At 37.5% G+C, this 15,525-nt stretch overlaps 1 protein-coding gene across 1 annotated transcript in view; it reads left to right on the top strand.

Annotated features, from left to right (window-relative positions):
- Window positions 1–15,525, top strand: part of LOC139138714 (tyrosine-protein kinase receptor Tie-1-like) — a 55,428-nt gene that overhangs the window by 23,218 nt on the left and 16,685 nt on the right. Inside the window, exons 6-10 of the mRNA XM_070707221.1 lie at window positions 7,231–7,359; window positions 8,296–8,448; window positions 10,032–10,307; window positions 10,983–11,312; window positions 14,996–15,148. Coding sequence (XP_070563322.1) covers window positions 7,231–7,359; window positions 8,296–8,448; window positions 10,032–10,307; window positions 10,983–11,312; window positions 14,996–15,148 — 1,041 coding nt within the window. The remainder of the gene's footprint in view (window positions 1–7,230; window positions 7,360–8,295; window positions 8,449–10,031; window positions 10,308–10,982; window positions 11,313–14,995; window positions 15,149–15,525) is intronic.

Raw genomic sequence — 15,525 nt, 5'->3', positions numbered from 1 at the left:
AGGTCAAGATGGTTAAAATTAATGAAACACTACTATATGGTGTATTTTAACGTAATACTGTATATTTGAAGGCTGTTGAAAACATCAATGCTGTAAACTTGATTTTTTGGACTAAAGATGCTATAACAGACCAAACCAAATGGGTGAAAATACGTCATGTTTCTGATATATACAAAATCAGCTAAACTAAAAGCGGCGATTCCGAGGACCAATTTATTTATTCCGAGCTGCCTGGCCATTACAAATAATTAGGGATCTGAATCACTTTTCTTTCTTGCCATGGATGTGAGTGAGAAATATACGTAATACCAGACTGACAAAAAAAAAATCGCGCCTCGGAAATGTCGCCACTTATCGCGGAATGAAAATTGTTACATTTCTAGTATCAGGCCATAGGAAGTAAATTCTTTGTAATGCATCCATTCACAATTCGGTTCCAGGGCAACTCATACAGAAAATTAAACAATGCCTAGTTAAATGCAATGCATAAGGAAAGATTTGACTTAAAAAAGCGTAGAAGTGATGTGTATTGTAAATGCCGTGTATTTTTCATGAAATCTTTAAAAGAAAAAGACGTACAACAAAGGACTTAGTTTACTTTGCCGTTTCGGTTCAAGCGAGGTCGCGACCTCAGAGAACGACATTCTGCTAACATTTTACGCGAGAATTTCAGTGGGAAAAACACGCCGGTGCGTTGCCTTATTTTCAGGAATCGATCTAATAGGAATATTTTTGGATGAGTTTGTGTTCTGCAGCTCTCAATAATTTATCTCCTAATATCATGAACGTATGACTTGCACCTGCAGTATGATAGTCGCTCCATGCAGGTATGCCCCCTTCCAAGCATTTGATCCAGTGTGACTTTGAAAAGTTTCCTAGGACTATAATCGTGTTCACCACAATAAAATTATTTGAAACGGCGTTGAAAACGATTTTGAAAATTGTGCTTTTATCGGCGGTTGAACTAATCTGAAGTGTGAGAAGGGCGAAAATGATATCAAAAAACACACATTTTTTCATGCCCGCAACCCGCAGCCCGCAACCCGCAAAATAGCGCATCCGGTTGACCCCTAGCCCTGCGTACGATGCTATGTGCTACAGCTAACACACAGCATCGTACGCAGGGCTAGCGAGAGAGTTGCCGACATCGACGGTTATTTACGAGAAGTGAATAAAAGACTGTCATTTTTGGAAGCGATCGAGTAGCTGAGGTAGGCTGGGATACGACTTGGGCCCAAGAACGCTGAATTTCGGCAGTAATTTGGCTTTTTACGTGAAGTCCCAAAATGGATTTGAAGTCACCGACCCTACGTACGGGTCTTTGCAGGGCTGTGGTGAGCGGGGCGATTAGCTGTAGCGGAACACACAGCATCGTACGCAGGGCTAGTTGACCCCAAGTGAAAATGTGTTCGCGATCAAATCTTCCTATATTTTTTTCAGAATTTTCGACAAAATCATTGCTTCTTAAATCTTTTGTAAAATATAAAATACTAAAATAAAATGCGATGTGCCATGTCTCCAGATTTCTAAAACATCGTTCGTTGACCGTTCGACGGAATACTCATTTTGCAAACTTGTGACGCAGTTGAAATTCAATACTGACCGCCAAATAATCTTAATGAGACGAGATCATTCTAGACCCCGGTTCTAGACATCCTCCAAATTATCCAACCATTCGCGTTAGAGTTCAGCTCGCTTAGAGTATCATAACATTCTTCGGCCTTCGTTTAGATCGACCCTAATCTCTCCCATTTAGGAAATAAATACGCAAGCTACCTTCGACAAAACTTCGTGCACCATCCAGGACCAAACGCACTACAAATCTGTCTTGACGTCATCATCTCCTTACATGGTAATCGGCATACCGTATTTTTAGCAAAGGAGACACAGAATACGTCGGAGTATTCAGTTTCAACATGAAGAAAATGCCGAGAGAGTTTGACCGGTTGACCTCGCTGTTAATTTTATGCAGGAAATTACAATAACAATGCTTGGTCGAATGACGCAGTGCCTTGAGGGTGGGATCACCAGTGGTATATGGGGAGGAGTACCTTCCCGATGGTGATAAGTGGTGCAGATTACCGTCGCCTAGGTGACTGGCGTATACGCGTGCCAAAAGACACCTATGGTTGATTTCCTGTTGACCAGTCGGATGGCAGAGTTGCAAATACCTGGACTGAACCATTTGGTTTTTTGTGGGTGTCGGTGGTACTTTGACAATATAAGTAAAATGCACATATATTGAGTTTATTGTCTTGTTTATGAGCGGCCAGTATTTCCAACAGCATAATTATGTGCATTTGCCCTTGAAGGAATAAATAATTTTCGAATAAAACATCGCGAATGTAAAAGTCGATGTACACTTAAGTGCCCAAAGAACCATGAAATCGCCCGACTTTCGATTGAAGAGATGAGTTTTGCCAACCGCGTATACAGAAAAAGTGGCAGATGACTTTATTTTTAGAATCATAGACAGTATAGCGAGATGTAAAAAATGTGAAACAGGCTCCCCACCTAACTATCCTAAATGTTTTGTGTCGAGTTTGTGTTTGATTCGTTTCGAAAATGTGTTCCTACATTCTTATCCGATTGTTTGTGTTAATGAAATGTTTGTTTCGCTTTGGATATTTGTAGAGAAGTTTGGATTAGTGTGTACGGTAATGTTTTGTTTGTGTGGGGAAAGCTTATGGCGAGACGCAGCCGGACCTATGTTGTTACAAAAGTTGATAGAGTCGCCCTTTGACGCTTGCGTTTCGAAACCCGAGTGTGGTTTCTCATCAGTCGCAGTGTAGATTCTTTCCTTAGTTTTGTGTTTGTGAAAATTTATTTTAATGCATTTTAGTGGTCTTGCTTTCCGATTAGCGAGGCAAGTATATTAATTTTGGTCACGTTGTGAGTCCGTTTGGTGGTTCGTTTGTTTGTTCTATATTTCTTTACTTCGGTAAATTTTGTTTTGACTGGTGTGTCTTTTAGATTTTTGCGGAGGTTTGTGAATTTTTAGGCAATAAGTACCACTGCGGGGTACGGATTTTATGTTTATTGGATCAAGATACTTACAAGTATCCTGGTTGATGTGCTTGTTCTCGTACATTTTAATTAATAGTTCATTTACTTTGTTTACTGTTTGTTCTGGCTTGTTGTGTATAATACTGAGTGTTACGTAATTGCCTTTCGCATTCGAGTACGTAATCGTTTGTGTTGACAATAACGAAAAACCGACCCTTGTCGAAGGGTTATTTTCCCAAAATTTGTCCAATGTTTGCAAGCTGGTTTATCGCGATTCTTTTGGCACGCGACATGTTTTGTTTCCTTGTTTGAAAGGGTATCTCTAGAAGTGCGAGTTTAGCAGCTTCAGATAGCTTTCAAGTTTTTGTTTTTTTGTTGTTCGTGGAGTCCAATTTGACTTTTCTTTGAATTGGTGTTGTTGCGATTGGTTTGTGTCTCACGATGTAGCGTAGTCACATTATACGACTTTATTTGTTGAAATCCTGAGGTGGTTTTATTCTGTTTGGTTTTGTTGGTGTCCGAATGAATTTTAAGGCTTTTGCCTAGTACTATTTTTCGGAGTTTCATAGTTTGAGCGATGATAGGTTGTTGTTGAATTTCATGTTGTTGTCGGCTTTTCTTTGGAAATAGCTGATTTATTTCCACGGCCATGTTTTCTGTTACGTTACTGTGATTGTTTATTTTGTATTTAATGTTGTGTTTCAGTTGTTTGTTATGTGTACGATTTTTGTTATTTCTTTTAAGTGTTTGTGTGTTCTATGTCATCTTATCGTATTTTTTGGTAGTTCCCTTTTTGGAGTATTTGGTGGCCCTGAAAAGGGCCGCTTGGTATGGGTTTTTGTTAGCGCTTGGCGCGTTTGTTTTGGCGATGAGCCTAGCTTTTTTATGCTTCTTTTCGCCGATTCGATGTGCTTGGTGAGTAGGTGTTTGCCGCCTTCTTGTCACTGTGTGTGCTTACATGGACAGTCTGCATAGCCCTTGAATGTGGTCTCGATTTTGATCAAACTTACAATTTAGGAGTATATATCAAAACTGATAAATGATTTATGTGATTACTGTAGCTATAGATAGGCTACATTCAGGACGGGCAGCGACGGGCAGTAATTAGTAGGCAAAACAGGTGGTTTTCACCGTGGGCAGAACTCGGTGCAATGATACTGAACATTAATAGTAAGCCTGTCACCTTGAAGGTAATGCTGTAGGTGAAACAAGGAAACACGATGGTACAAACAACACCACAAGTGAACGTACACACAGAAATACACGCGTTCCTACGTTGTGCCCACCCGTACCACGCGATTAAAATATGACTGATACTGCTGGATAGTGTTAATTGGGTCGGTAAACAGTCAATTAATAGTTTAATTGACTACCTGGGTGATTGGCAGGTCGTGTCCAACGACGCATATGCAAAGCAGGCCAAAAGACAAAAGCCCCCAAAGTTATTGACAGCTGGCCAGGGGTCACCATGAATACGTAATGAAGCTTCACTACGCAGAAACTGCGTAGTCAAGCCCTTCTTAACCGGTCAAACTCTCTCGCATTTTCCGGCATGAAAACGTATTACATTGTGTGATGTTGTCAAAAAAAAGTTATGTTACTGCAGTGTATAAATTACAAAACACAAAGTTCCAATCAGTTTATTTTGGACTGGCTTTACCCAACATTTCATATTGTTTCCTTATGCCAGATTTGACCACGTGCTTACTGGCGACCCCTTTACATGCAAATTTTGTGTCAAATGGTGTGTTCTCCTGGAAAAACAAACGTACGATTTCTATATGAAGGAGGCGAAATTTGCCCTCAAAACTCGAAACCACCCCTTTATGGGGTGTACCTAGCTATTTTGAACGAGCTTCTCGAATCTGCAGCTCTATTTCGAAATGATGGTCTGGTTTTCTCAGCTCAAGGATAAGTGTTCTCCATCGCTGTGGGCATTACTATTCTCAACTGGGGGTACAGTTTCCAGTCGTAATGTTTTTCATTGTGTCCGGGATATAAAACCTTTCCTTTTCAAACTTTCACTGTGATTAACACTAGTCCACATCTTGTCAGTGATTAAACATGTTTCAAGTTAAATGTTAAATTCTGGTCTCGAGCCCTCCTGTTCGACCAACTGAAATTACCCCTCCCACTTTGGCTCGTCCAGTGGGTGTAGCAAGGGTCGTGCCATCGCTTAGGAAACGGAGGGTGCATTAATTGTTGCATTTCGATGCACATTTTGATTATATTCAGAAGATTTTGTGGCAAAAACTCAGATAGAGAAGCATTTATATTCACATCTCACTTATTCATGACTGGCTGAGAGCAGCACTTTTTAAAGTTAGCATCATTACGCCATTTATTATGCTAAGAAAGATAAGCCAAGACATTTTGCCCTCCCTGGTCCTCAGCCAGAAATGGTTTATACCTTACAGAGTTTTTTTTTCACGGAATGAAAACAAATGTACTTGGGCTGAGGCCCAAGTACAATAATAATAATAATAATAATAATAATAATAATAATAATAATAGTGATATGGTTGTCATTACTCCTTAGCAACCAACTTTTTATGAGTACAGCGAGGAGCAAGCAAGGTCGATATCAGTTGATTTAGTCGCTAATTTCAGAACATCTGTTGGAAAACAGTCAAACCCAAAGCATGCATGTACGATTAAGAGATTATTACACGAAGTTTGGGCAATGCCGCGTTGTATTCTTGTGATATATCCGCATTTTGACTCGTTGCTGCGCAACTCGTCAAAATACGAACACACAATTCGAACGGCCAAGGAACGCAACTGTATAGGTTCCATATTCAATACGAATCAGTGTCATAGCAGGATAAAAGGATATAAAATGTTTGACGAATGACAATATACTGTCGATTAATTACGTCTTAACTTATTTAATAACCTCTTGTCATTAGGGTGGTGCCCAGATTGGTTTTACGTTTTTACCTCCACGGAAGTCATTCTTGACCATAAATCCCAATCTGTACAGCAAAATTGTTATTCACAGCCCCCTCCCCCATTAATGAACAGGAGTGTATCCTCACTGTCGGAGTACTTGTAATCAAAGTACCAATTGACCAGTGGGAACTATATCATTAACGATGACTTGTTCTTTCATAAACAGCGAATGACCACAACATAATCAAGAACTGCCGCCGTAGCCATCAATAGAGAGCCTCTCGTGTGCATTTGTTGTGCAAGGTGGAATGTTTCCATAAATATGATAACAGCCTGGCAAGCTCAGCTAATCCTAAATTTTTCACTATAATTTATCAATACTTTTTTAATATCAGCGTGTCAGTAAGGTCAAAGCGTCGTATGTTGGGCGAGAAGTCACTCTAGCCGTAAAGTTTTAAAAACTGCTTTACTACTTACCAATACTGAAACGAACCTCAAACTAACAAAGAAGCTTAATTGGGAGACAGAGATCATTTCGATTGCAGGAAAAATTAGCGTATAAGAACTAATTAAATCATTAAATACGTGGAGGTCACTCCAAGAGCAGTGCAAACATTTGAAATGATGCTGACATAATAGCCGTATTTTGTCTTACCTTTCACCAAATCAGTGCTGTCAATGCGTCGCCACCACTACAGTCAGTAGACTAGGTTCGAGTCGGTGAATTTTTACGAAAGTAAGATCATCTACGACAGTTTCTCTTGTCTCTCCTATTCCATACAAACCTATTTGTAATAGGCAGTCTAGTTTGCGTTTTTCATGGAGGTAATCGGATATTACCCCCACGGGTTTTCCTAGCGATGGAACTCGTTACCTTTTAGTCTACGCAGTTACTGTTGTGGGTTTCCGCCGGATTAGCTATGATTTCGAGTGAAACCCCATGTCGCCCTTCTTACGCATTTCTCATGAAAACATAACACAAATCTCGCTTGAAATATTCACAAGTCAGAAGTAAATCAAGTCTACCACTACCATAGCCGAATACGCATGCTATGTATCCTCAGCGCCAGTTATGCTCGACACTGAGCGCCGAATTTCGCTTCGACGACGATCGCCGCGTTAGATTCTGCTCTCTTTTTGCTAACATGCTAAAAACAACGAGGAAAGCGTAAGGCGGGTACGCACTTGATTAGGTACTATTCATTGCATATCTATCACTTTATGCTCATTGTACCCGAATGCCCGTGTAAACACTCGTGCGTTAGGCGGCTTGATTTTCCGTTTGCATCGATCGAAAAATAACATCATATAACCATCTTTCCTTATCGGCAGACTGTCCAAATGGAAAGTACGGCGCTGGATGTACTCAGACATGTCACTGTGTCAATGGTTGTGATGGAGCTACAGGTGAATGTAACAGTGGTGGTTGTTTACAGGGATGGAGCGGATCAAAATGTCACAGTGAGTACCAATCTTTGTTCTTCAATGTCCTAGTAAAAAGTATGGCTCTTGATGCGCACTTACGTGTCATTGTGATAATGGTTGTGACATAGCTACTGGTGAATGTAACAGTGGTGCTTGTTAGTAGAGATGGAGGGGAATAAAATGCCCAAGTGATTACTGATGCACTAGGGGCCGGTTGTAAAATAATTAAGTTAGACGTTCACGTATTGTTGCCCTAAACTTGGTCATTTTTGGCTTGCGGATCTGTTCACGGATATTACTAGTCAATTTAGTCTGGAAATTGTCGTAACTTTATACTGCCAGTAATTTTGACTCCTGTGATCTACTTATCGTAACACTTGTAAACATTAAATGGCTCAGCTTAGCCAATCTTTACTGACAATGGACAGATGTAGCTGCACCAACGGCGATGGGTGTAACTCAAAAATATAGTTTAGTCTAACATTGATTTACTGTTACTTAGTTAAAACTTCTGCCGATTGCAGGAATCTTTCGTTCAAGAATGCTAATTTTGGGACGGAAAGTAGACTTTAAGAGCAGGTTGACAGCGATCTGTAAAGAAACTTCAAAGGTCACAAAACTAAAAAATACAGGTACACAAAATGTTACAGGCATTAGGAAAAAAAGTGCTGATACAAAGACAAAATTATATATTTGAAAAAACTCCAGTTAGGAAAACAAATTCAAGGTTCAAGACACGCCTGAAAACAAATTCGGGAACGGAAAAAATAACAGGTACATGTATGACAAAAAAGTGGGACGAATTAAAGGTAACGAAAAAAAAAAACAGGTATGAAAAACATACCCAAGCCAAATTAAGCCACCGTACTTAATACATATTCGATCATAGTATCTTTCTCATGATGTTTCCCGCGCCAGCATGACATTTTGTGTCGTAACATTGTTGGTCACGTGGCAATGTATCTGTTTTAGTTCCAGTTTCATGTCATGACGGTTTCTACGGTGAGCTGTGTAACTACAAATGTCACTGCAAAGACAATGCAGCATGTGATAAGGTGACTGGAATGTGTTCAAATGGAGAGTGTGCTCCAGGATGGATTAATGTATTTGCTGACTGTCAACAAGGTACCGTAATTTTTGGTCGAATATGTTCGTTACCGTCTTACTATTTTATGATCGACATGTTTGTAAACTTTACCAACTTAATTACGCAATTGCAAAATTTAGATGTGAACGTATTCTTATAAATGTTGATTATTTGACCGATGCTTTGTTATACGCAGACTCTCGTCGTCGACAACTACTTCACCGTGTCATAACTGATTACAACCTAGCTATTCACGATACATTAAAATTCGCAGCATTTACATATCACCCAAAAAATTGTGCTATTCACGTCAGCTACTGTATGCTAACTGCTAAATGCTAAGTGTATCACCATTGTGTAAATGCGCCTGCGACGTGCAATTATGACCTTTTCGGAAGGCGGTCGGAATGCATTTCCCTCTGCATAAAAAAGAAATCAGGTTTAAGATTTATTGGTGATCTATGCTGAAGAAAATTTGATTTTTTTTCAGAAACATCCAACAAAGACTTTTTCTTGCTTTGTTCTGTTGCATTCATTAGCCGAACGAAATCTTTTAAAAGTTGGGAACAATTCTGCGGCAGTCATTTTAAGAGGTATTTACGACCTTGACAATTACGAGCAGAAATACTAATTTCCGCTGGCTCGAAAGCAAATTCTCCAGCCAACTAGTATGTTTTCTTATTAGCGATAAGTTCGTTAACATTACTTTTGCAATGCTAGAACCGAGCCATATTTAAGATACGACGTGGTGTTCTCAAGTGTAGAACCTTTTGTACCGAGCCTATGCGCAAGTTGTGACAAACATTTAGAGACATGGGCGTCATTTACCTACATCTTTGCCATGATAAATAGAATGTGATTTTCTCGGTCCTATTGTACATGTAGCCGCTAGCGCATCAAAACCCGTGACGTACTTTGGCGAGACTGTCCAAAACAAAAGACTGACGCGACTGTAATTTGCCAATAAGCATGATAAGCCATCGTGATTAAAAACGTTACTTTACATTGTTGTAAGTATATTAGAGGCTGAATTTCTGTGGTTGAAAATGTTGCTTTCAATGTTGTCTCAGATCGGCACTTGATGTCGACATGGATACAGTCTGGATAACGTGGATGTTTATCGTGCCTCTCACGCTTTAAACCGAACATCTTGCAAAAACGAAAATGTTATATTTTCGTCTTTCAACTGTCTCACATTTAAGGCGATTTGTTTAAGGAAATGTGTATCCATGACGTTGGGTATGGTCATGACCATTAATTTATTTTCGAAACAGTTTTATTGATCGTGTCTAAAACCGGGTTTGAATATACACATGGTCACCCATTCATTCAGTATATTTTAACATGTCAAACAGTATAAGTAGTATCTTGTATCAAACAAAATTCATGAAAAATGGCCGACTTTGTCCCTTTAAGCTTACATAATATGTCTCTAATGACCTCACACCTCTTTTCTCGATTGGTAAACGGACATAATTTCAACAGCAAAGTAAAACTCTTTTCATTTCAGCTATTTTAAACCGATTTTGACAAACGGACATCTTGTTAGGCAAACAACACTGAAGGTGTCAAACACATGTTGGCTTGTTTATCAAGGGAACAAAACGTTTTCTTTTTCCAGATGGAAGTCTTCAAATACAGGCCCTGTATAACGTAAAAGTCAACCCTGGTGAACAGACCTCTATCATTTGTAAAGTTGTCGGGAACCCACCTGCATCTCCTGATGATGTGTCACTAGTTGATCAGTCTGGATCTGCTGTTATACATACAGATCACTATTTCATAGGGATGTACCTTTTCATAAGTAACTATAGCACTGCTACAGCTGATAATGGACTGCCGTACACTTGTAGAGCTGGTGACCAGTCAAAAGAACTGACAACTTTCGAAACATACGGTAAGGATCTCAAGAAATTTAGTGACGATTTCCAGCCATCAGAAATATGATCTGAAACAACACATCTTTGACAGTGCACAACTGTGACACACAATTTTACGGTCAGTACAATTATCATCCTCGCATGTCTTCAACACGGAAGGTTTAGAATCACTGTTTAAGAAAATAAACAATCGTGATATTGAGTAAACGTGCACTCATTTTTCATTGTGCCTAGCCATTACTGACGCTTTGAGCTAAGATTATAAATGCTGAAGTTACGTTTATTGAATAAAGTGACATGTATCACAAAAATGAGACATTGTGGACTTACAAATTTAACTCCTTCCCACACCAGTTACTCAACTTAGTTTGACGATAGAGATTGCAGGCATTAAATGTAACCAACGGAAAGATGCAGTAACAAGTCGATGAACAATGCATTTATTAATTTAATTTTTATTTATTTAGTCATTCATTCATTTAATCAACTCATTAATTGTTGTTTATACTGAAATCAATCTAGGAAACGTGTTTTATTTTGAATTATTGGATTGGGAAGCAAAAGGAACACATTTTATATAATGATTGTAAACGTCTACGCTCCAAGCGAGAGGAATTTTGATCGTCAGTATAAATGTTAAAACAAAGAATATGACATAATTCTCACTCCTCTACACTGTATTCTACTTTCAGTCTTACCTGAATTGTCACCGATCAATCGGCCCGAGCTTTCTCCACGAGCAACAAGAGTGACTGTCACGTGGAAGAAATGGGAAAACGGTACCGACCTTGGAGATGGACCTGTGGAGGCTTACAAAGTGTACTTCAAAAAGACAGCAGATAGTGATTGGACAGCAAATCAGCATTTTCAGGTAGAAGATCCAGATCAAGCAAGTTACACCACTGACATCACGAGTCTGGACTGGTGTACTAGTTATGATTTTACAGTGACTGTCAAACGACCAGGACTAAGGGGAGAAGGCAGCAAGGACACATACAGCACAGTAAGCACACTGTGTGATGGTAAGTGCATATAATGAGGAAACTTCCCCGTAAAGGATTGAAAGGTGTCTTTGCCTTATCTTAAAGTTTACAAAAGAGAGCCATCAAGGTGAAAAATGAGGCTACATCCTGCAGTAAATTGCATATCAGTTGCTGATGGCATAGTCCTTGGACATTTATTTTTAAAAATGTGAAAAGTATGCTATAAATTTATTTATAGTAACGATCCATTTTAGAATTAAACTTTATTTTAATAGGTGTTTGTGGCACCTGAATATGTTATAATACTCCATAAATATACTGTATTTTGAAAACAACGTTAAAGCGAATTTTGCAGACTTACTTATATGACTTAAAATGGATTTAAATAAGTATATGCTTAAGTATATGCTGATGCACTTTTACTATTTAGATGCAAGAAAGTCATGCGATTTTAATAATTTTGTGATTTTTCTGTATATAAAAACAGTAAATGATTGTCAGTCGTCCGAATATATTCTCTTACTGAATGTAATATAGCATTTATCTGTATACGGCATTGTTATTTGTATGGGTGTTTAATATTGTTCTTGGTCAAAACATGTAATCTGTAATGTTTACTTGGTTTTTATTTTTAAAAACGTGTACAAAATCTTTTGTTTTTATTTAGACTGAACTCCCTTCTAATGGACGAGTGCATCTTTAGTTGATCCCTCTAGATGATAGGCAAGAAGTCATCACATATAACAGCAAAACTACAATAAAGAAAACAAAACTTATAAAATGCAGATAAAAAATAATTTGATCAAAAATAACAAAGGCCACAATACACACAAATTAAAACTTACCATTGTTGCAAACAATGTCAGACTCATACAAACCTTATCAACACTCAAACTTTCGAAAATTGAAAACTGCATGCTTAGCAAAGGCTTAAAATTCATGACACTTCGATATATTATGAGACTTAAACAAATCATGAAATTCCCATTCATACTGAAATCAAAATGGACCTCAAAGAACAACAGAAAACAAAAAGTTTAGCAAAATATTTGAAATCTAATTAACTGACACTTGCGAAAATCCCCTTTTAAAACCAGAAAACAATCACACGATGCCTACAGAAAGCAAGGCATTAAAAATTATATCTAAGAATAAGAAGATAGCAATTAAACATTTGATAAATATAGGGAGATAGCAGCTCTAGATGCTGATGATAACATAAGGAAATGTCAGCAACAACTGGGATTGCGGCGATACCAGACACAGTTAACAACAGATGGCACAAAACGAACAATAGAAGAAATAAACAACCTAACAACAACATTTATGATAAAAAACACATCGTTCATCACATAAATATCTTAGTTTATTAAACAGTAAATACAGACACCACTTTCATACCTGCTGCCAAAAATACAAAAAACTCAGTCACGAAACACAAAGTTCATACGATTCTCGATAAGTGGAGACTGAAGTCTAACTTTTAATGTTTTGAAACAAATCGTGGAAAAATAACAAAAATACATAACATATACAAACAAATTTATACAAAAAATTGAGAAAATCTAAACGATGCGACTTTGGTAACATTAGACGAAGAGTAAATGGACGTACTGAATGAAGCATTTGACTCAGTCAACAGGACATTAAATCTTGAAACGTTACCAAAAGATTACATGATCGGAAAACCACAAACAAAATATATGCCAGCCATGCTAGAGATAAATTACAGAAACAACAGCTTTGAATTTATGAATGAATTTGGCAGAAAAATATTTGGGGCGGTGTGGTATGGGATCTCCAGCTTCACGGGATATATAGCTGATATTACATTTTATGGTACAGAAATAAGAATAATACAGCAACATGCGTGACCAATATATTTTGGCTGAGATTTTGAGATGGAATATTTATTTATTGGAATGCAACACGAATTCAATGATTTTAAATCGAATATCTTCAACAAAATGCATCAACTTTTAAGTTTTTGGTTGAAACTCTTATAAAGAAATGACATATTCAGGCCCAATTGTCTGTTATAAAGGTCACCGACACAACAAAGAAAATTCTTGCCACCGGAAAACACAAAAGCAACTGATATATTCCAGTTAAAACAGAAAGCCATGTCACGCTAGGGCAACATTGAAGGTCCTCATTAAAAGTGAAACATTGGGGAACATCAGAACATGCAAAAACGAAAATGATTTTACACAGAAAGTGACATACTGTAGTGAAAAACCGACAAGACTTACACTACGCAAAAAAAGAGAAATAGAACATATCATCCGAGGGAAAGTGTGTAAAGCAAAAAGGCAAGTGGAATGATAAGGAGCAAATAAAACCAAGGAAGAGAGTCTATTTTTCACAACAATGAAGTCCATACATCAGAACTAAGAGAATCAAACAAGCCCCGACTGAAAAGTGGTGTGAATTTAAGAAAAAATTAAAGAATCTATTTCCAAAACCACTGATAAACGCATAAAAGAAACACAGACAATACTATCAGAAAACACTAAAACTCACAATTCCATCGAATGTCCTATTAAACTTTGAATAACATGAGCAAACACAATTACTATCAGACCAGTTGTTTAAGTCTCATAATACACAATAATGTCATTTTTCCAGATATACTACCAGATGTACTCGTCCATAAGAAGGAGGTTCAGTCTAAAATAAAAAGTAAACATTTAGTAAATGTCTTTTCTTTAAACAGTAAACATGAAAGATTACATGTTTTGACACTGTATAGTGTTAAACACCCATACAACTTAAAAATAATGTCGTGTACATGTGAATCCAATGTTATTCAGAAAAATATATTATTCAGACGGCTAACAATCATTAATAGTCGTCATATATAGAAAAGCCACAATTTTAAAACTAAATGTCAAAGGACTTATAACAGTGTCTTTTTTGATAGGTTTTTAGTGCTATAAACTATACCAGAACCTTATTTATATTAAAAGCAATGGGGCATTAATTTGGCAGCCATATTTAATTTATGCAAATTTTCAAAATGCCTTTCAAAACAACGAAACGCCAAAAGTGTTTCTTCGTGCCCAAGAAATATATTTCAACTTTAACATCACATAAATAGCTTATTTAATACGTGGTATATGACCGAAAACGTCCTTTGTATAAATGTTGACTGCTATATTGGCTTTATGCAAATTAACAAAGTGCCAGTGTAGAACATTGTATCTCCAAAATTGTTTGTTCGTGCCAAAGAAATATACTTTTAACTTTAAAATCACTGAAATAGCTTGTTTTATACGTGATATATGACCGAAAATGTATTTTTAGGAATGTTAGCGCCATATTGGAATTATGCAAATTAACGAACTGCCTATATGCAACAATATATCTCCAAACTAATTCCTCATTTCAAATAAGTAGCTTCAGACTTTGAAATTACTTAAATAGCTTGTTTAACATGTGATATATGGCCAATTATGTTATTTTGTAGGATGGCTGGCAGCCATATTTGATTTATGCAAATTAGACATATTTCCCCAAGGTAGATTCGAGTAAACTGTTCATATATTGTTCTGGGTACCTCTCCAAAATGCATTCTGAAGAAAAAAATTCTGTTGCAATTTGTGGTGGGTCTAACCCTATTTTGACTGGACTAATGTCTCCAGCGCTAGCATGACATTTTATGTCGTAGCATTGTTGGTCTCGTGGCAATGTAAACATCACAATTTTAAAATCTTGTTTAGTTCCAGATTCATGTCCTGTCGGTTTCTACGGTGAACTGTGCAACTACAAATGTCACTGCAAAGACAATGCAGCGTGTGATAAATTGACTGGAATGTGTTCAAATGGAGAGTGTGCTCCAGGATGGATTAATGTATTTGCTGACTGTCAACAAGGTACCGTTATTGTTGGTCGAATATGTTCGTTACCCTCTTATTATTTTATGATCGACATGTTTGTGAACTTCACCAACTTGATTACGTTATTGCAAAATTTAGATGTGAACGTATTCTAATAAATGTTGATTATTTGACAAATGCTTTGTTATACGCAGACTCTCGGCGTCGAAAACTACTTCACCGTGTCGTAACTGATTACAACCTAGCTATTTACGATACATTAAAATTCGTAGCATTTACATATCACCCAAAAAATTGTGCTATTCACGTCAGCTACTGTATGCTAACTGCTAAATGCTAAGTGTATCACCATTGTGTACATGCGCCTGCGACGTGCAATTATGACCTTTTCGGAAGGCGGTCGGAATGCATTT

This window comes from Ptychodera flava, chromosome 8, assembly GCF_041260155.1.
Source record: "Ptychodera flava strain L36383 chromosome 8, AS_Pfla_20210202, whole genome shotgun sequence".
Lineage (NCBI taxonomy): Eukaryota > Metazoa > Hemichordata > Enteropneusta > Ptychoderidae > Ptychodera > Ptychodera flava.
This window is presented reverse-complemented; position numbering and strand designations above follow the sequence as displayed.